The sequence below is a fragment of the Rutidosis leptorrhynchoides genome, chromosome 4 (assembly GCF_046630445.1).
Source record: "Rutidosis leptorrhynchoides isolate AG116_Rl617_1_P2 chromosome 4, CSIRO_AGI_Rlap_v1, whole genome shotgun sequence".
NCBI lineage: Eukaryota > Viridiplantae > Streptophyta > Magnoliopsida > Asterales > Asteraceae > Rutidosis > Rutidosis leptorrhynchoides.
The window spans coordinates 325,405,119-325,428,865 of record NC_092336.1 but is presented as its reverse complement, the minus strand read 5'-3'; the positions used below and the strand labels follow the sequence as shown (position 1 = coordinate 325,428,865).

Genomic DNA, 23,747 nt, shown 5'->3' with positions numbered 1-23,747 from the left:
TCTTTCAAAAGTGTATAAATACATATTAAAACACTACATGTATATACATTTTAACTGAGTCGTTAAGTCATCGTTAGTCGTTACATGTAAGTGTTGTTTTGAAACCTTTAGGTTAACGATCTTGTTAAATGTTGTTAACCCAATGTTTATAATATCAAAAGAGATTTTAAATTATTATATTATCATGATATTATGATGTACGAATATCTCTTAATATGATATATATACATTAAATGTCGTTACAACGATAAACGTTACATATATGTCTCGTTTCAAAATCATTAAGTTAGTAGTCTTGTTTTTACATATGTAGTTCATTGTTAATATAATTAATGATATGTTTACTTATCATAATATCATGTTAACTATATATATAACCATATATATGTCATCATATAGTTTTTTTTTTTACAAGTTTTAACGTTCGTGAATCACCGGTCAACTTGGGTGGTCAATTGTCTATATGAAACATATTTCAATTAATCAAGTCTTAACAAGTTTGATTGCTTAACATGTTGGAAACATTTAATCATGTAAATATCAATCTCAATTAATATATATAAACATGGAAAAGTTCGGGTCACTACATAAATAATATTCCAAAACTTATTATAATTATTTTTATGAATTTTACTACTGTTATAAATAATTTCTAAACAAAAACAACTGATGTGAATATTTTATTCAATTTTAAATTCGTTTTTTATTCATTAGAGTAATTCGGTAACTAATTAATATAAAATAAATATATAAAATGTTATTTTAATTAAGTTTTCGTATTCAATAATATTTATATGACTAATAACTTCTGTAAAAATTATCATAATGAATTATAAGTATTTATAACAATTACTTTTAATTTTTGCATGTTATACGATATATATATTCCAATAATACCTAATAATTCGTTTTAAATATTTATAAATTCTACAATAATTATTTCTGATCAATTTTATATCATATAATAATTAATAAGCCTGTAAAAATTATTTTATCAATTATATAATTAGTACATATTTAATTCGAATATATAGACAAATATATTATAATTTCGTTTTTAATTGTATTTAAAATAAAATTCGAGTACATAATTTATAAAAAAAATTTATAACATTCCATATTATATAACTTTAATCATAGTATGGTCATATTAATTTTAATATTGTATTTGGAGTTAATATAGAATTTAAATGGTAATCGACTAATAAAATAAAAAAAAATATAAACCGAAACATAAAAAAATAAAAAAAAATTACGAAGATGGGGTAAGGTAATACCTCAAAGTCGCTGCAGTTTTTTTTTTGAGAGAATTTCTTTTTGTGAGTGTGATAAAAATTTGGAAGTGACTAGAGTTTATTTATAGATAAATTTGTTAAGATAAATTAAATAAAAAAAATAGTTAAAAGCATTAGAAGAAGGCGAGATTTTCTGGATACAAGTTTGAATTATGTTGAATAATCACTTAGTCAAATTTTCTCAAGATCTTATCCCTTTATGAAAGCTAAAAAAAAAATTAAATGTTTCATCCCCTTTTTCTTTTTTTTTTGTATCGGCCGAGAAAAAAAATGTACATATATATATATATATATATAATTTTTTTTTTTGTAGATATGATAAAAAGATCAATCTATAATTTTTTTAGGATTTCCTTTTTATTTTTAATTAATTTTTAATTACGAAATTTATATATATTTATCTATACTTTTGGTATTTAATAATATTAAACTTTTATTTTTAAATTACTAACTTATAGTTTTTATTATTTGTAATTGTGACACATTTCTTATTATATACATTTTTTTTTTTTGTTACTAAGTTAGTATATATATCAAAATTAATATGAGTCACATATATATACATAATATTAATGTACTTAATTAATATTAGAATTAGGGTTTATATTACTAATTACTATTTTGGTTAGGGTTAGAATAATTAGGGTTTAGAGTATTAGGGTTAGAGTTATGATTATTAAATGTGTTAGGGTTTCGTATTAATAATTAGGGTTAGGGTTTATTTATTACGAGAAATTAATATCTCTTGTCATTTATTATCCGGATAACAACCCTAATGATACAATACACTGAAACTCTAAGGGTAATTTAGTAAATTCAGAATGGAAAAATGTGGGTTGTTATAGTACAAATCCGAGATAGGCTTCGGACGGCCCGGAGTCGTCAAAAGTGCTACACCGACAAAAGACGCAACGACCTAGAATTTCAAGTCGGTGACCGAGTAATGTATAAGGCCCCACCTTGGAAAGGTGTAATCCGTTTTGGGAAACGCGAGAAGCTAAATCCGCGGTATATTGGTCCTTTCGAAATCTTGGAGCGTATTAGAACCGTTGCTTATCGTTTAGATCTTCCACCTCAATTGAGCTCCGTTCATCCTACCTTCTATGTATCTAACTTGAAAAAGTGCCTTGCCGAACCCGATATCGTCATTCCTCTCGAAGAACTTACGATTGATGACAAAATTCATTTTGTGGAGGAACCAGTTGAAATCGTGGACATCTCCGTCAAAACTTTGAAACAAAGCCGAATCCCGATTATCAAGGTTCGTTGGAATGCCAAAAGAGGACCCGAGTTTACTTGGGAAAGGCAAGATCAAATGCAAAGGAAATACCCTCACTTATTCCCGGTTCCGGAAACGCAAGATTCCGAGGAAGAAACAACGACTACTACGCCTACTTAAATTTCGGGACGAAATTTCTTTTAAGGAGTAGGTAATGTAATATCCCGCCTTATTCCGTTTACTTTTCCGTTTAATTATTTAAAGTCCGTTATATGATTATAACATCCCTCGTTAATACGCGTTTTAAAAATATCTCGTTTAGGTAATTCACGCATCCGCAACCGAACTCGAGGGACTAGTTTCGCCAAGGGAGCAAAGATGTGACTAGCTTTTGACTAGTCAACACCCTCCTCCCTTCTTTTTCATTTTCATTTCTCTTTTCTTTCACTACTTCCATATTTTTTTTCAATTATCCATTTCCAAGATTCATCATCTAAATCACATCTAGCAAGCTTCAATCAAAACAAATTACATATTTGGAATCCTTGCAACTTCCTCTTCAATTCCATACCGATTTCATCAAGTTTGGGTAACTTTCTAAAATTACTAGATTTTGTATTCTTGATGTTTTTAATTTATAAAGTTGTTAATTAGTGTCTATGGCTCAAGTCTAACATGAATATATGATTTATATGTTTGCTTTTGTTATTTGAAGTAACTAGCATGAACATAAACTTTAGTGTGTTTGATTTGGTGATTTGGTTGTTTGAATGATGTTAAATGTTATAAATGCATGTATTAAATGTGTTCCTAACATCACTAGCTTTAATTTGATGTGTAGGTTGCTTTAGAAAACTCCATAAACTTGATTAGTGATTTTGGTGAATTTGGGTTACGGTTTTGATGAACTTTAAATGCATTTTTGATGTATTGAATGCCATGAATTGTTATTGGTAAGTGGTTAGTTAGATTGTATGTTTGATTACCTACGAAACGGCGTGTCATATGTATGCATTAAATTCCTGAATCATAAATGTGCATTTATGAATTTGAAGCATTTATGGTGTTCATTGATTGATCATTTAACTTGGAAAGTCGATTGTTGCAAATGATGTTTTTAGTTGGTGAAATGTATTTAGTTGTATTCTTTGTCAAATTACCTTTCTAACGATATAAGATACGAGTTCTAAGTGTTAGCGGTTTGTGATTTATGCTTGAAAGAGTTTTGATTTGAGACTTGGACATTTGAGACTAACCAGGTACCAGCACACGTTAAATGCCGCGGCGCGGCAGTCTTGGGTCGCGGCGCGACCTAAGGCGTGTCCAGGTTCTGACCTACATGGTCAAAATTCGAAAAATGTTTGCTATGCTACGCACCTCCGATTCACATGTAACTTGTTCAAACATGCTTATATATGAATAAAAACCTCAGAAAAATAGTTCGGGACCCGACCCGAAAGTGTTGACTTTTTCGTTGACTTTGACCCGACCAAAGTTTGACTTTTTGTCAAACTTAACCAAATACTTATACAATCATTCTAACATGCTTTTATACTTGTACCTTGCATGAAACTTGATAATTTGATTCACATGCTATAATGATCGAGTCGTAACGAGCCATAGGACTAACTGAACACTTTGACCTATCGTGTTTACCGTTATTGATACAACCTATTTGTTTAGGTCAAGACTAGCATTCGTTCTTGCATACATTTACTTGTTGAAGTACTTTTACATACGTGCACTCAAGGTGAGATCATAGTCCCACTTTTACTCTTTTGAATTTACATTTGGGATGAGAAAACATAAACGTTTCTTTTTACTAAGTGAACACAAGTACAGGAAAACAAACATTCTACATACGATTTTGAACAAAAATCCTCAATTCGATTATCATTAGTTACACTTGCCGGGTGTAAGTGAGAACTTATGTTATATGGCCATATGGGTTTGACAAACCCTCATTTAAACGGTTCGCTACCGTTTACGAATGGAATATATTTTCGAGAAACAGTGTATGTTCTAACACTATTGTGATGGGGTTCTATGGAAGGAAATGTTAAGCATTGATAATTAGGTGCTCGTGAATCAAACTTTTAGAATGTATTACTATTATATCAATGTTACAAATCTTGTGGTTCACTTGTACTTACTTACTTAAACCTATGATTTCACCAACGTTTTTGTTGATAGATTTCCATGTTTTTCTCAGGTCCTTGAACGTTTTGTGATACATACTTCCGCTCATTACTTTTGATACTTGCTTGGATGTCGAGTATACATGCATACGTGGAGCGTCTTTTGGCTACTTTAAAATTGTGTCGCATATATTTCAATTGTACTTTAAACTTTGTTATGTAACTAGTTGTCGAACTACTTTGTAAACCTCGAAACATCTTTACTTTTGAAATGAATGCGACATACTTTTGGTCAAAAGTTGTTTTAAAGACTTATGACCACGTAACGGGACCTAAGTAGACGGCGCCGTCAATGACGATTTTGTCGGGTCGCTACATTTATACTTTTAAATCATGGGATGAGAAACATATACGGTTATACTTTTATACTTTGAACACAAGTACGAAAACAAACATTTCACGTACGAGTTAGAACAAAAAACCTCAAGTCCAATTATCATCAGTTACACTTGCAGGGTGTAAGTGTAAGCGTGAACTTATGTTGTGTGGTCATACGGGTTTGACGAACCCTCATTCGGACGGTTCGCTACCGTCGGTGGATGAAATATATTTTCGGGTATAGTGTAGGTTCTAACACTATGATTCAGAGGTGCCATTCAGTTAAGCCTTGATAATTGGGTGCTCGTGATACAAAAAATATCTTTGGAATACAAGCGATTTGGATAATCAACTTATACTAAATCTTGTGGTTCAATACAACTTACTTACTAAACCTATGATTTCACCAACGTTTTTCGTTGATAGTTTTCTATATGTTTCTCAGGTTCATACTTGGCTACTTGATACATGCTTCCGCACACTTTGATTACTTGCTTGGGGTCAAGCATACATGCATACGCTAGTGATAGCACATTTGGATTCAAACTTAATGTTTACATGCATACGCTATTGATAGCATTCGTGATTTTTAACTTATATTATGTCGCAAGTTATTTCAATTATACTTATTAATTTTTGTAAACTTATATTTGTTGTCGAACCGTTTGGTTTACTTAAAACTTCGCAAGTCATACACGTTTCAAATGAATGGGACATAATTTTGGTCAAACGCGTCTCATTTAGGGACTATGACCATGTAACGGGAATTAAGTTGACGGCGCCGTCAATAACGATTTTGTCGGGTCGTCACAGATTGAGGCCACCCCGCGGATTTATCATCCGTGTTCCGGGTCTGCAGGGATTATTTTCTGAGAGCAAACGTCAGTCGATAATATATTGCTCAACGCTAGGCTGCTATTGTACTGTACTGGTACCTTTCATCCTCTATATGAAAAATAGTACCAACACCTGGCACATGAGGATATTTTCATTTTTTTAGTTATCCTTCTCTATGTATTCATCTCCATATTTGTCAAGATCATACATTTAATTAATAACTTCTCGCGAAAAATAAATATCAATATTAAGGGTGAACTAATACCTAATCAAAACTAAATAAAATTCCAAACATCTGATCCACTAATTCCTCCAACTCATCCAATTGATTCTATTAAAATTCTTATCAAAATGAAAGAAAAGCTTATGAGTAATCAATAATTACTTGTTAATTGAGGCGTGGAGGTTGAAAATATTGGATGTTCTCTATGTAATCACGGTTTGGAAGACATAAACCATATTATGTTTTCTTGTATTGTTTCGAAAGATTTGTGGAGGAAAGTAGCTTTATGGATGCAAGTAGACATCAACGGATTTGATTCTTGGTTAAGTTGGACTGATTGGTATGACCAATGGGTGGCGAATGGTGTTCTTAAAAATCGACTGTATTCTTTTGTTGCATCATTGCTTTGGGTTCTTTGGCATTATTGAAATGGAGTCATCTTTTCGGTTGATCTGGTGAAGAAAGACAACTTAGTTGATTATACTAGGAGTTTTTCTTATACTTGGTTATCGAGTAGATGTAAAGTTCATATTTTATTGGAACAATTGGCTTAAGCCATTGCAATTTTTGTTGCATTTATTTTTCTTCTAGTTACTTGCTACAAGTATTAATAAACTTTGTCGTTTAAAAAATATCAGTAATTACAATAACATAGTTCGATACACCCCGATTGCATCAAAATCAAAACTAAACACCTAGTTATTCAAACAAAGTGCAAACCTCTATTGGCGGTGGTGTCCGGGGTATGAGTTAATTTTCGTAAGAGACAATATTGGATAGTGATGCAGCGAGGAAAATAAATTCAGGAATTAACTGGCGTTAATGCCGTCGTCAACTGCCGACGATGCCGCTGTCGACTGTCGTTGTTGAGTGGTGAATCATGTCAGGAAATAATAGATCTGTGAATTGAATGGTGATTAATGTTGGTCATATTTCTTTCGTGGCTTCGTCTTTTCAATGAATGTCCTCGAGTTTTTATATAAGTTCTAGTTTTTTTTTTTTTTTTTTTTAAAAAATAGCAGCAACAAATGTAACTATCGAGTGTTAATTATCATTAAATGTCATTTTTTACTTTTTATTTGATTTCAGTCATAAATTTCTTAATTATATTCGTACTATTTATACTAGATATAATTGAGAAATTGATATTTATATTTATCAAATATTTTCAAGTACAATATTTTTGAGACGATTGAGTATTAATTATTTATTTATGATAATTTTCCTTTCATTTACTCTCTTATCTCAAAAAAACTCTTTCATTTGAATTTTCAAAGTCTTTCTCATTTAATTTTAACTTTAAATTATTTTAAATTTGATATAAAACACTTGATGAAAATCTAATAATGAAAAATAATTTAAAACTCAAATCATTTATATATTATATCATCAAATATTATATTATACAAATAAAAATATTTAAAATTAAATTTAGACGAAATAAATTTTAAAAGTCAAATTGAGATAGTTTTTATGGGACTGGAGAGTATATGTTAAAGATTAACTTTGTATACATTACATATTCAGAATAGTTATGTTAGAAATGATCGCACAGTCAGAAATAATTGACTTTTGACGCTTAACACACACACACACACACCCCGCTACTATAAATAAGAGCAACTACTTAGTTGAAAGCTCACGTTACTAATTCTTCCTTTCCTTCCCTCCCTCCCTCCTAGCTACCACTGACTAACCTCTTTCACGAAAACCGCACCCCACACATAGAATGGGCCTTTTCAAAGACAACGGCGTCGTTTACAATTCCGTCAACAATATCGATCTGGCTCCTAACTCCGATCAAATCTACCTCCATTCCGATGTCAAAGGTCTTCATCTCCGATCATTTTATCTATTAATTTGCCTTCAATTCAATTTGTTAATTAACTTCACTATTGATTAACTTTCTAATCCATATGCACACGCACACACAGTATCTGTATAACCTAATTTATTATGTATCATATCATGATAAATGTCTGAGATCGATCATTTGATCAATTGCGTAAACTGATTAATGTATAGTGTAGGTACATGTTCGTGCGTGTGTAGTGTGTGTGTGTGTGTGTGTGTGTATATATATATATATATATATATATATATATATATACACACACACACATATACACTCAGAATCATGCTCTAAATGTGTGTGTACATGTAACTGTAATTATATCATGTACATGATCACTACATGTATATATATGTGACTATGTGAGCTGTATTTTGTATGTATATGTATGTAATTGCTGTTCAGAATCATGCTATTTAAATGTGTGTGTAACTGTATTTTGTATATACGGCAACTATACAGCGCCTCGAATGGCTGGACTGATTGCGAAGGTATTCGTGTGGTTTTTGGAGATGAAAATAATCGGCAGTATTTTACTTTATTTTCTCAAGAAAAATAATCGGATTCAAAAGGTACGTACGGATTCATTCATTCACGCATTTAATTTTATTTGTATTAATTGCTGCATTATTTATTTTGTATCTTACAATTAAGTTTACAAGTACGTGGTAATTTATATACGGAGTAACAAATATACGGAGTAACAAACAAATAAATAAATTTATTGGGTAGTCTGAAAATTGGTGGTCAACTTAAAAAACCTTTACGTGATTGACTAATCTTGGTTATCTTTCTTATATTTGTCACTTTTTATATAAACTAGAAAAAAACCCGCTCGATGCTGCGGGGCTTCTGGGGTGCGCATTCATAGTTAACGGAGCGTTATTTATTTACGGAATAATTAGTACGTAGGTGTGTATGTATTAAATATATCCGAGGTATTTAGCGTTTTTTTAGAAGTCTCCGTTTTGCGTATAGTTAGTCCCGTTGTGTTCATAAGATTTTTTTGAGGTGAACGGTGTGTTCGAAAAAATTTAACGCGAGGCGGGCTGAAAGATATGTCCCGTTGAAAATATGGGTGAAGTTTAGTTAAGTTTTTTAATTAAAATAATAAGTTTCATTTTACACCCTTGAGATGGGGATTGGATTTGAAAGTTGGACAAAATTTGAGGGTTGTTTGGTTTTTTCTCCTCCTTCACTATTGTCGTTTTGACCCATTTTTTGGGGTGGGTTTGGCCAAAACGACTAAACCCTTTCACGAACCATTATATAATTGAATATGAATATATATGTAGATATATGTATATATATTATAACTTGAAAGCGTTAACAAAGTATTAAATGTATAATACTTTACATTAAACGTATTTGTCTCAATATATGTTTAATATATTCATTTACGGAATTAGAAGATAATACCAATGATTGATTAGTAGATATTTCAACATTTATAAATCCCGTAAGTATTGTGATACTATTATAAGGTTTTAGTATATGGTGCTAGTGCTAATTATATGAGTTTTGTTAACATATATTCACGTGGTATATATATGTTAAACATGTATTAAATTTACTTGCAACTTTCGTATATATCATAATTTTTAATTTTAATTAACACATATGTATATGTACTTACTTACATAACAACAAGTTATATGATATATTGATTAATAAATGAATTCTTAAATATAAATGTTACTACCCAGTCCCCAATAAAAGGGTCTAGTAGGTTTTTAATTTTTGTTCTTATATTTAAAGTAAGTTCGACTAAATTTATTTATTGATGAATTTAATAATATTTAATAGTTATTTTTCAAAACTATATAATTATTTTGATATATATTTATCTATACATTATTATAAAGCGCGTGATATAAATCCTACGTGTCATTTTCTCAATTAAACTGAATTAAATAATCTTACGTGTGAATTTCTCAATTAAACTATTTATTATTAAATCGAATTAAATATTAAATAATCATTATTTTTATTAAGATAAAACTAAAAGTAATAAAATAAATTAAGATATTCGACAAATATAGAATAAAGATATGCCCGTGCGTAACATATTCACAAGATAAAAGTACTGGATACCCGACTTTGAAAACAAATCATAGAACAAATACTGGATACCCGACATCTTGGAAACAAATCGCCGACTTTGAAATTATAGAACAATCAAGTTAATTTTTAAATAATAAATTAATTAGATAATAAAGAAGAATCAAAATACACCTATTAACAAATCGTTGACTTGGATAAATTAACCAACCAGGGAGATTATTATTTATGAATGATATTTTATATAATATAAAATTAATTTAGTGTTTGCACTTAAATTTAAAAACTTACATTAATATAATATTAACGGACGGGCTCATATTTATCAATTGAAGTTAAAATTATTATTTGGTAATCATTATATAAATTTGGATCTATATTTGTTCATTTTCGTTTGAAATTTTGATATAATGAAATTAGTTTATACTAAAAGCATATATAGTTAGAGATGTATATAAAATATTATTAATTTTTTTGGGTAAGCAAGGAAACCCTCCTATGAACGTCTCCCCTATAGAAGGTAAAACCTCGGGTAATCAAGTCCCTCGAGCGCGAGACCTGGTACCGGGTGAATTGCGCATTGTGCGCACCCTCTTGTCACACTCCCTTTTGAATAATTTGGCATAGCCAAGGATTGAACCCGGGTGGTGTTCTTCATTGGGCAACTCGGTGGCCATTCAGACAAACCTGAGTGGTTATATTAAATATTATTAACGATCTATTTAAAAAAAACTTTTTTGGGGCTCATGTATTTTATCTATTATTTGTCAATTAAAGTTAAAATGGATCCAAAAAACGGGCTCATAATCTATGTGTTAGTATTCAATACTAATGTTTTCGATACAAATGTTATCAGTAATGAAAGGTTTTTTCATTGTAACTGTATTAGACATTTGATAAGTATCAATACTAATGTTATCGAATATTAATTTATACAATTTTCGTGCAACGCACGGGCTCATAAAACTAGTATATATATATAGGGGCAAGATCAATGGGGAAGTAACCAATCGGGGGGAATCGGGGGGAAGCAAAAATTTTTTTCGTTTTTTTTGGAATTTTTTTTTCCGGAATCAATATCACACGAAAATATGAACATTTAGAAGAGACACTTCGTGATGAATGTTATTATTTAGGCGGAAAAACGATCGACAAAAATAACATTCAAGATAATATTGTTCGTGAAGAATATGAACGTTTTTTTTTAATGTTTTGTGAAGTAAAATTTAGCTCGATTTAGAGTTTAGGGTTTAGGGTTTGGGGTTTGGTGTTTTGGGTTTATTCCGTAAACCCAAAACACCAAACCCTAAACCCTAAACCCTAAACTCTAAACCATTCGTGTTAAAAATTCAATTTAAATCCTAAATCTAAACCCTAAACCCTAAATTTCTAAACCCTAATATCTAAACCCTATAAACCCTAATATCTAAACCCTAATATCTAAACCCCAATAGCTAAAACCTCAAAATACTCTTGAAAAACACGATAATTGTTATATATTACTTCTTCGAGCGTTTTTCCGCTAAAATAAAAACATTTATCACAAAGTGTCTCTACTAAATGTTCATATTTTCATCCCATATATAATGTTCGTGAAAAAAGTTTTTTCAAAAAACGAAAAAAAAAAGTTTTTGCTTCCCCCCGCTCCCCCCCGATTGGTTACTTCCCTCTTGATCCTACCACTATATATATATAGGGGCAGGATCAATGGGGAAGTAACCAATCGGGGGGAAGCGGGGGGAAGCAAATTTTTTTTTTTTTTCGTTTTTTTAGAAATTTTTTTTTCCGGCATCAAGATCACACGAAAATATGAACATTTAGAAGAGACACTTCGTGATGAATGTTATTATTTAGGCGGGAAAACGATCGACACAAATAACATTCAAGATAATATTGTTCGTGAAGAATATGAACGTTTTTTTTCATGTTTTGTGAAGTAAAATTTAGCCCGATTTAGAGTTTAGGGTTTAGAGTTTAGGGTTTATGGTTTGGTGTTTTGGGTTTATTCCATAAACCCAAAACACCAAACCCTAAACCCTAAACCCTAAACTCTAAACCGTTCGTGTTAAAAACTCAATCTAAATCCTAAATCTAAACCCTAAATCTAAACCCTAAACCCTAAATTTCTAAACCTTAATATCTAAACCCTATAAACCCTAATAGCTAAACCCTAATATCTAAACCCCAATAGCTAAAACCTCAATATACGCACGAAAAACACGATAATTGTTATATATTACTTCTTCGAGCGTTTTCCCGCCAAAATAAAAACATTTATCACAAAGTGTCTCTACTAAATGTTCATATTTTCATCTCATCTATAATGTTCGTGAACAAAGTTTTTTCAAAAAACGAAAAAAAAAAGTTTTTGCTTCCCCCCGCTTTCCCCGATTGGTTACTTCCCTCTTGATCGTACCACTATATATATATATATATATATATATATATATATATATATATATATATATATATATATATATATATATATATAGTAAGGTTGATATTTTTTTTGTTATGAGTCGAAGAGGGTAATGAAAATTGAATTAATTAAATATAATTAACCGTATATGATAGAAACACAGTGCTCACAAAACTCAATTTATATACAGAGTAGAGAGAGTAGAGTATGATGTTTATATTTTCCATGTATAAATGTAACTAATTAAAGTAATTTACGTACTTTTATGATACTCCGTAGTATTTTTAGTTACAAGAGTAGTGTACGTATATTATTTGAAAAAATAATTTAGATTTATGGGAAAATATGAGATGAAACCTGCTAATTCGATTTTTAAAGTAAATTTAATTAATTGATACTGACAAGTGACAACTATGCACCTCTATATTTGCCAAATCTAGTTAATAATGATGTAAACTATACGGAACTTCAACTTTTAGTCAAGTTACTCCGTATTATTTAAGTAAATGATAATTTTTATTAATCTACAACATATTTACTTTTACCTATGTAAGATTACTAACGATAATTGTACCCAAAAAAGAGGATGTATCTGATAACGTTTTAAATCATATGGTTTTTGTAAAGCAAGTCAAATTATGCTTCTATAGAAAACTACGTTTTCTTTTTGTATAAAATGTACACCATCAGTTTTCAATTTTTTTTTACCAACATACTTTGGAACTTCTTTGAGTTTGAATCCAAAAATTGCAGCTCTCAATATATCCAAAACAATCGAATACTCTCTCTAAGCGTGTTTCACTAATCTTGTACTAAATTTTAAGTTTTTATTTTATCTGATTGTTATTTAATTTATATAGAACAGATAAACAAGGTTGATATATAATTCATTTAATTATTTATAATCAAAGTTAGCATATCAAAACAATACTATAATAGGCAAAGTACTACACTAAAATCGATACAACACTCGAGTCTTAAACAAATAAAGGTGTTATCGACCGACACAAGATGATGTATAAGCATGACATATGGTGCATGTTCAAATTAAAAGTGCATGTAGACAAGCAACACCAATAAATAAACACCTAACAACGCTCAAAATAAAACCATCATCATCACCCTCATTATCATTAACAAATACTAATATGTTAATTAGTTTTCAACAATTGCTTATACAATTCTAATTATCTACCAGCATTGTATTTGTAGTAATATTAATATAGAGCTACGATTTTTAAAATAAAGATACTAGCTCGTACGGAGTATGTGATAACGATAGCTTTAAATGTTTTCGATAAGAACATTTATATTCTACGAAGTATGAAGGTGAATTTTTCATTTTGATTTTAAATAATTAGTTTATAATACATCGAAATGTATAATTTTTTTGTTATACGTTAAATGATATTTTGATTATTTATGAAAACTTAGGTTCAAATTCCTTGCTATACTAAATTGTTCAAAAAGATTGTGTGACGTGCGCATAATGTGCAATTCACCCGATACCAGGTCTCGCTCTCGAGGGCTTGATTATCCGATTTTTACCTTCTATGAGAGCCAATGTGCTCGTTCATAGAAGTGATTCGTCGCTTACCCAACAAAAAAACTTAGATTCAGTAAATATCCGTAAACTGTTTTTTATTCGCATCCGTAAGGGATAATTTATCATGAAATCTTAACACGTACGAAGCTATAGTATCATTCAAATTAATCACAACAGTTCATGTTGCAAAATTGAAAAATGTGGTGTCTATTAAAGTTGTAGACTATTTATGAGTTGCACCATATGGACTTGGTTGCCATTGAAAATTTGACATGCATACAAAGTGGTTTCTCGTGACCTCTAAACTACACGTGTATCGTTAAACAAATAAATTACATATCGTACATATAAATTTAGTAGTTGATAATCAAATATGATGACATGAAATGTTCAAAAGTCAACTACATAATATTACAAAATAAGCAAAAATACAGAACACCCAAGACAAAAAAACCAAAAAACTCAGATATTATTTATTATTATTATTATTATTTTTTTTGGTAAAAAAAGCAATAAAAATTCTATTATTAACCACATACAACAATGCGTTCGAGCTAAAGGCTGAGAAACAAAAAGGATACAAAGATGCATATGTACAAACGAAAAATTACATAGTATGACGACTGTAGATTATTTAAAAACTCGAACAACGGAGGAAATAACTATGAGGTTATTAGTGATCGCCAAGGTTATTCTGTTATTTTATTATACTTAACTCCTTTAAAACTCGTGTATACACACGGATTATATGACGTATTCGAATGAGGCATTGATATTCTAACTATCAAAATTAATAGATTCATCACAGATATACATTATGTATTTATACAGCACAAGTACATAATGCTTAAATATGGTGCATCTATCAATTTTGATAGTGGAAATATCATCATCCATTTAAATGTTTCATCAGGGTCGTCCCCAGTGATTTTTGAGTTCGTGTTCGATACATAAAAAATGGGCTTTTATAAACTTTAAATTTATTAATACATATAAACTAATTCATTTAAATGAAATGAATTAGTTTATATGTATTAATAAATTTAATGTTTAAAAAAAAACTAATTCATTTAAATTCAAGATCTTTAAACTAACTAATTACAATTTGATTTCTTTGTATTAATAATTATGTCAAGTTATATAAATAATGAAAATTTGTATAGGCGTTTAAAAATTTTGGGCTCTTAAATGTTTTGGGTCATGTTCAATTGTACATTTTTTCAGCATAGAATTTTCAAAAATAGGTTAAAGTTAATTCAGTAAATAAATATTGGTCCACACACTTATTTTTTTGGCCCACACTCTTATTTTTTACAGAGTATGTTCTAAAGGCCCATGATTCAACTCATATTTCGACCATCTGCTCTCATATCGTCCATATAGGCATATGATATAAATTGAAAACATTTTTTGGCTATTAACCGAGTATTTAAGTACAGTAACTAAGTATATATATGTTACTTGCACGCCTTAAAAATTCTTAGTGACATCCAACAGATATTAGTAATTTTGACAAGTACATGGCGAAGCATAATTTGACTAGCTACTAGAAATTGCTCTTTGTACCACCAGTTTAGAAAATGTGACCAAACTGTATAGTTGCTGTCATAGTCATTTTCTTGCTAGCTATTTCTGTTAGTAATGTCACAAATTTATTTCAACTTTGTTTTATAATTATTTATGTATGGGTACTATTGGTGTATAATTACTTTGTTTCCTAAGATGTAAAAAAATGTCATACATAGGGGGCAATGAAATTATCATTTTTGTCCCAAGTCATCAATTTGTTTTCTAGTACACAAATTCTATCACACAATTAACTACACGGTTCTTTTACTGTTTCAGATATTTAAGGTCATATTTGAATTATTGTGTTGAAACTTGAAAGTATTACAAGATCTGTATTTGTACCATAATATGCTATAGGTCTAACACTTATATTGTGATAATAACATACACATTACTATTACTATTACTATTACTATATTATCTAAAAGACAAAATCCTGTAGCACTATTCATCAATAGTTAAAACAACTATAATAATTTTTTTTTAAATACATTAATAATCTCAATATCCAAAAAAATGTTAAATTTTTTTTGCATACCCCATCTTTAACAAAAGGGAAATGATATTTACACCATTCAAATTACCTTTTCCACCAAAAACATGCATTATTGAGTTGTACGGTACAACCTATTAATGCACAGTTTGTGGTGAAAGGAGTAATTTGGATGGTGGAAATATCAATTCCTCAAAATACATTCATTCGCTACAAAATATGTCTCCATTTGAAACTACAATATAACTGCATTTCTTACTTGATTGGAACTTAGATTAGTTTCAACTTGATTATTAATAGTGGTTTTTATGTTTGATTTTAGTTTTCAAAAAAGTACAACAATATTGCAACTGTTAAGGCCTATTGCAGTTTTTTTTTTTTTTTTTTTTTTTTTGTAAGCGAGGAAACCCTCATATGAACGAGCACGTTGGCTCCCCCATAGAAGGTAAAACCTCAGGTAATCAAGTCCTCCGAGCGCGAGACTTGGTACAAGGTGAATTGCGCATTATGTGCACCCTCTAGTCACACTCCATTTTTGAACAATTTGGCATAGTCAGGAATTGAACCCGAGTGATGTGCTTAATTGGGCAACTCGGTGGGGAAGGAGAGATATGAAACGTAACCGGCGTCGGGATAACTTTCGTTGGCACGAAAAGATCTTTATCGAGAATGTAATGAATGATTCGGTAGAGGACGATGAGGAGGTTAGATGTTGTTCATGTTGCTCCTCCTGTGCATCCTCGGATTCGGATACATAGTTTCTATTTCTAGTAGTGGTGTGTCTAATTGTGTATTCGACTTTATGTTTTCCTTTCGTGTTCGAGTCTTTTTCCAGTATTGTGAGTCCTAGTTGTGCTTTCGTCCCGTGTCTTTATCTAGCTGCTTGCTAGTTTGTTTCATGTTTTTCCTTATATTAATATACATGCTATCCTTTCAAAAAAAAAAAATTGGGCAACTCGGTGGCCATTATTAAATGATATTTTGTGGGCATCTATCTAATTGTTATTTAAGAGAAAACTAGATTACTTAAGAATTTTGTGAAATAATTAAATTTGACTGTAGACTCTAATTATTAAGTTATGAGTTTAAATCTAGGAGTCAATAATATTTATGTATTTGTGGAAAACGTTTGGTATTGAAGTTTGTAGATTTTCTTTCTAGAAAAATAGTAAATTACTCCGTAATTGATAGGGAGTACACTGAAGGACCTATGTGTTTAACACGGTTCTGATCTCGATTTTTTAATCACATCGAGAACATGTCCGAATGCACGCAGAAAAATAAGTTTTGTTTTTGAAGGAGTTAGGACATGTTCTCGATGTGATTAAAAAATCGAGATCAGAGCCGTGTTAAACACATAGCTCCTTCAGTATACTCCCTATCAATTACGGAGTAATTTACTATTTTTTCTAGAAAGAAAATCTACAAACTTCAATACCAAACGTTTTCCACAAATACATAAATATTATTGACTCCTAGATTTAAACTCATAACTTAATAATTAGAGTCTTAACAGTCAAATTTAATTATTTCACAAAATTCTTAAGTAATCTAGTTAAAGATCAAAAAATAATTTGAAACGCTAATCCCAATAAAAAAAATTACTTCAACTTTCTTTTATAGATTTTTCTAACGACAACTCTAATCCCTTAGGGTTGTTGTTAAAGAGCATTAATGAGTTGTACAAAGCGAAAGATATTTATTTTACATAACAAATATCAAAATGTACAAGTGTTTTGCACATTAATGACAACATGTCGTTAGAAAAATCCTTCTTTTATATACTTATTTTTGTGGGATCACTATTGATAATATCCAAGTATGATGTTGCATTGTAACTTTCTAACTTATGCAGCTAATTTCATATGGAGTGTTGGAAGATTCACCTTTATATGTTCCTTTGCACCCTTATGAAGGTCAGTTTTATGAATATAATTTTAAAGCAATACTATATTGACCAGAAAAGCATCTGGTAACATCAAACTAATAATCACTATGATATCACATTTGGAATCTGTTTATTACAAAATACTGTTCGTGCAGACCTCGAGGAAGATGAAGAAGAAGTTAAGTGCTTAAATCCTGATCTGTCACCTACAGAAAAAGTTCAACATGCCATAAATTGTTTACCATCCTCGGATACTTTACTTGAAGATTCATACTTTAGTTTTCGTAGATGGACAATCATGGACTACTCTAGAGCTTATGCATCTCAAAAGATTACCCCACTCATGGTTTGTTGATAGTTTTTCTACTACTTGAGTTGGTAAAATGGTTGGGTCGAGCCACTAAGGCTAATGGTCAAAAGGGGTCAGGTCGCCGGGGTCGGGTCGTGTAAACCCAAAACATGTGTTGGTCCAATTGGTCCAATATTTAAAAAATTTCTACGGATAATTGATAATATTATATACTCTCTATAACTTTCCTGCTTTTCTGAAGTGATTAAAAGGCATCTAAATTAGAAAAAACACTTTTGACTACTTTCCACCCAATTGACCCGTTCCACACGTATACCCATTTGATGCGCCTGCTTTTACCTAATTTTTTTCATTAGAGATTAATATAAAACCAAATCTACAAATTCATAAGTAAATGCGTTATAATACGATAACTTTTTTCTTCCTGACTTTGGCTTCTAAAGTTGTAGTACTGTCATTGTTCTTTCAGGTTGCAGAGAGATTAATATCAGTTATAGTGCAATCTTCTAGTCCAATGATAGATATGTCGTTCTTCATAAGTTATGATGCTCAAGATATTTTAAGACAAGCTACTGAGTCAACTCTACGTTACCAGAGAGGTAACTTTATGGACACTGCAATTAAAATTATCTGAGAATTTGTTCGTTGAAACATGTGCGAATCTTCAAACATGTTGAGGTGTTGAGCACACAAGAATTTAGATTAACTACTGATATGTGCAGGTGCGCCAATATCAGTTCTAGATGGAGTCCCCATTGCTATCAAGGATGAAATAGATTGCATGCCATATCCTACTACTGGTATTGTTTTTCAAACATTAAATGAAAATTCATGGTGTTAAATAGCTTGGTGATTAAAGGGGGGAAAATTTCATAATATTGTAATTAGATATCTTTTTACGCTGATTATTAGTACTTTTGAGATGAAGGGAGTCATGTTTTATAGTTTCACTACTGACCATGTTTTTTTACTTTTTAGGAGGTTCAAAGTGGTTGCATAAAGTAAGGCCTTGCAAACAAGATGCCTGTTGTGTTAATCGCCTGAGATCATGTGGTGGCATGCTTGTCGGAAAAACAAATATGCATGAACTCGGTGCTGGAACTAGTGGAATAAATCCTCATTACGGGTAAAGAATACTATTATGCCTTATCTTTTTTTAGATTCTTAAAACATGTCCAGAAGACCAGAACACTCACAATAAATTTACGATTCCTTAAATTTTTTGTCGTACCTATTTTGAGTGATCAGGACAACACGAAATCCATATGATCCTAAACGGATCTCTGGTGGTTCATCGAGTGGATCGGCTGCTGTTGTGTGTGCAGGACTGTGCCCAGTAGCTCTTGGTGTTGATGGGGGAGGTAAATCAAACTCATAATGTACCATACTAAGATTATATGTTTTAAATTTTTTACAAAAAAAAAAAAAAAAAAAAAATTATATGCTCTAAGTAACCAAGATTTGGTTTCTATCTGCACTAATTATGCAGGATCTGTAAGAATGCCTGCTGCTTTATGTGGTGTCATTGGTTTTAAGCCATCATTTGGGCGTATACCACACTCCGGGTCGGTAAAATTTTATGCTATAAAATATTTTTCTCTGAACCAAATTTATGAGGGGAACAATGTACAGCTCTCTCACGTTCGGTTGTTGGTTGGGTGGAGTTGAAACTTTCAATCTCCAAAAATTTTAACTTTTTGTAAAAATAGTTTGTACCAGATATGATTACATTTTTTTATTAAAATGTATAATCTAAATATCTAATCTAATATCTAATATATTGAATAAATAAAATGATTAAGCGATTGCAATAAAACACACTTTGGCAATCTTTCAACCCATCTGACCCATTTCCTTTCAGTTTGACCCATTGACCCGAGAGAATAAAACATAACCCAAATTGACCCCGCCCTTGTAATCTTATATGATGAGTTTAATTCACCATCTTAACCTCTACAAACATATCTTCAACCAGGAATGCTGAACTGTTTCTATCTTAACTTTTATTTAATTTTTTTTTTTTTTTTTTTTTTTTTTTTTATTTTAAATTTCAGGGTTCTTCCTTTAAACTGGACAGTGGGAATGGTGGGAGTACTAGCAGCAACAGTTGAAGATTCAGTTATTGTGTTAGTTTTCTTGATCTACCAAACCACCAACTGTTTTTATCTTTTTTATACTTGTTTAAAATTTTCATAATATCCCCTTTTTTTATTTTCAGTTATGCAGCTATCAGTGATGTAGCCGGATCAAATCAACCAACTATGGTAATAAGAGTTCCTTTCTAGATAGTTTATTCAACTACTCATAATATAATTGAATTTTTTTTTTTTTTTTTTTTTTTTTTTTTTTTTTTTTGGTTTGGTTACATTGTGTCAGCCTAAACTACATTTACCAGTACTAAAGCCTTCTAATATCCCTACCATCAGGATGGCTAAATCTAATGAGGTTCTTACTTATAAACTGTACTCAACTATTCATTATATTAGTTTTAGACATTTTCTAATGCTAATGTCGATTTATCGGTTCTATATCCATAACCTATCAGTGGTTTAATGATTGCTCGGATGATATTAGAGCTTGTTGTTTACGCGCTTTGGCAAGTCTTCATAAGCTGTATGGATGGGAGGTACTCAATATTGATGTATTTTACTGCAAACTGATTCTTTATTGGAAATCAGAGAAAAGTTAAGAGGTTTCATTTTCGACCCATTTGATTTAAACGGGTCGATCTTTGGGCTGTATTTTGTCTCAAAAGGGTCAAGTGGGTGGAATGGGATGTAAGTTTCTTAAAGTCTACTTTCAACGCGTACATTATACAACCTCCTAAGTCAGATTATTAAATAAGAATAAATTTGTATCATCATTCTATAAATTCCATTTTACCCGAACTCGTTACCTACTCATCCCGGCTTGTAACCTTTTTAGAACAAGAAATTAAGACTTTATTTACATTGTAAGTGAAGGTTGTTTTTTATATGTTTATGTTTAAAGGTGGTGGAGGTGACCTTACCAGATATAGAAGTAATGCGTTTGGCACATTATGTTACGATTGGTTCAGAATGTACAGCATCAATTGCCCATCATATTGAAAAAATGTAAGTATATTATTAAAAGGCATCAAATTGAAAAATCATATTATTTTTTTATGACAACCATGATGCTAATTTCTGAATTTATAATGAATCAGTGGCATGTCAGAGTCAGGGTGGGATGTAAAAGTAGCACTTTCTATATATGGATCTTTTGACAGTAGAGATTACTTGAACGCACAACGTATCAGGTATAAGCTGTTTGCAGCTCCAACAGATTATATATCCCATAAAATCATCATATTGGTTCTTATATTTAATCGCTATTTTTTACTTTAGAAACCGTCAAATGAAGTTCCATGAAAAGATATTCAGCATGGCAGATGTCATTGTTTCACCTATGGTCGGGTATGATCTTGCACCTTGAATGAACGTGCACGTAATTCTTACATAAACAACAAGTAATGATATCCTTTGTTGTTCTTTGTAGTGTGACGGCGTATGAAATAAAGGACGACGCTCAAGAAACTGGAGAGCTGGACTATGTTAATGGAGGTATTTAGTACTTTGTGTATAAGGCATGTTCTTGATTTTTTCTTTGGTTTGTAATAAGTTTCTCTGTCAGCTGCATTGGTGCGATATTCAATAGCTGGAAATTTCCTTGGATTGCCTGCTGTGACTGTTCCGGTATACTGTGCCATCAAAATCCTTACTTCATCTTTTACTTGTAACACATTTAACTTGATATTAAAAATAGATGGATGAGTGACAGGTCAATATGGGTTGGGTCAAAATGGCTGATTTTTCGTACATACTGAAACTGACTGGGATGGGTTGAGTGGAGTAGAAGCACTTCTTATCAAGATTTAAACATTTTATATCCAAATCTGTATATTTGTATTAATAATTTGTTTTCGGAGGCTGTATTATATTTCTTAAAAGTACAGTTTGGACGACTTTCAGCCCATTTAACCCTTTCCTTGTTCTTTACCCATTTGACCCGTTAGAAATAAACATGACCCAAATGGGTTTAAATTTCCACCAAGCTCTAATGCCCACTTGTTTTGGACCAAGCGGTTTAAGGTTGATTATTTTTGATAGGTCGGGTATGACAGAGACGGGTTGCCCATTGGGATTCAATTTATCGGGAAACCATGGTCTGAAGCTAAGCTGATCCAGATAGCTTACGCAATGGAGGTAACTTTACAAACTCTGTGCTTTATGCATTTGTTTGTGGTTTCGCTCTTGTGTTGGATGCTCATGACTAACTCCTGGCTTTAATGGTTTGTTTAGGAACTGTGCAAGGCTGAATACAAGAAGCCTAAGGTTTTCTATGATCTTCTATCCGAGAGCTAATGGCATTATAGATGATCAAGATACAACAACTTACTTGGTAAATAAACAAGTATATAAAATTTCAATTTACTTGATAGAATGTGTGCACAGTTCATCGTCCATGGCCACATAGAAGTATGTCATAGGTTATAATATACATCTTCTTTTGTGATCTGTATATAGTTTGATGTATGTTTGTGTTTTTTGTTTCGACTGCATTTATGTTTGTCAATTTCAAGCCTATATTTCATAATGAAAAAAAACAACAACAACAACAACAACAAAATTCAATACCGCATAAGTGGTGTATGGAGGAGGTGAGATGTAGACAATCCTTCCACTATTCGAGAATAAAAACAAGTCATTTCTCCACCCAGAGTGAAAACACTCTCAAAAGTAGAGAAAGTCATCCCTCTCTCTATTCGACAGATAGAGAGATTGCTTCCGAGTAGACCTCCGGCCAATAAATAGGAAAAAATTCTAAAAAAAATTAAATTAAATTGAGACGCCATGAAAATGGTAAAATCAAATTTACATGAGTTTTAAATCCTGGTTGAAATTTAATTTAGGCTCTAAGAGTTAGTCAAGTCGCCAATAAATTGATGCTTGCTGTCGACTCAATAACTAGAGCTGTATATTTCGTAATGAAGACGTTTTGTGCGAACTCTTTTGAAATAACATGTTTATTATTTGTGATTTGGTAATGCTGAAATAGGCAAAGAATACCTAGGTGGAAGTTGCCACAACCATGATGTTCACTAAATCTTCCACTTTTATCAAGTGAGACTATTAAGTGTAAAAAGTGATTAGTATACAACAATTACACAAATGTCAAAAAAGTGGTGGAATGACCACGTAGATTTCAAACTACTAAATGCAAAGCAATAGTATTGTATATTTGTACCATGTTATTTCATAAAGCCTAATAGTCACACCACCACTCCACTTATCACACATAAGTACATTTATTCATCTTAGAACTTAACCCTCAAACCAAACTCACAGTTAAAAGAATACCTGACGGATCTAGGATCCGTAGTCACGGATATCACTAGTTAAAAGTTCAAAGAGATTTCGGTGATATCAGTAGTTAAAAGTTTAATAAAAATTTTACTGCGCTTCTCATATTTCACTGATAGTCCGTGCTACCACTTG

At 31.1% G+C, this 23,747-nt stretch overlaps 1 protein-coding gene across 2 annotated transcripts; it reads left to right on the top strand.

Moving 5' to 3' along the window:
- Window positions 1-17,865: 17,865 nt before the first annotated feature.
- Window positions 17,866-22,825, top strand: LOC139843687 (fatty acid amide hydrolase-like). 2 transcript variants are annotated; one of them, XM_071833818.1, is made up of 18 exons: window positions 17,866-17,946; window positions 18,074-18,264; window positions 18,698-18,827; window positions 18,951-19,028; window positions 19,207-19,354; window positions 19,477-19,589; window positions 19,718-19,793; window positions 20,283-20,354; window positions 20,447-20,492; window positions 20,605-20,673; window positions 20,774-20,854; window positions 21,220-21,323; window positions 21,416-21,508; window positions 21,597-21,665; window positions 21,748-21,812; window positions 21,907-21,944; window positions 22,359-22,454; window positions 22,551-22,825. In XM_071833818.1, exons 1-18 carry the CDS (start codon window positions 17,880-17,882, stop codon window positions 22,611-22,613), a joined length of 1,599 nt encoding a protein of 532 aa, XP_071689919.1. In that variant the 5' UTR covers window positions 17,866-17,879; the 3' UTR covers window positions 22,614-22,825. The 2 variants fall into 2 exon arrangements, with proteins under 2 accessions (XP_071689919.1, XP_071689918.1); XM_071833817.1 differs by having other exon boundaries at window positions 21,883-21,944.
- Window positions 22,826-23,747: the final 922 nt, after the last annotated feature.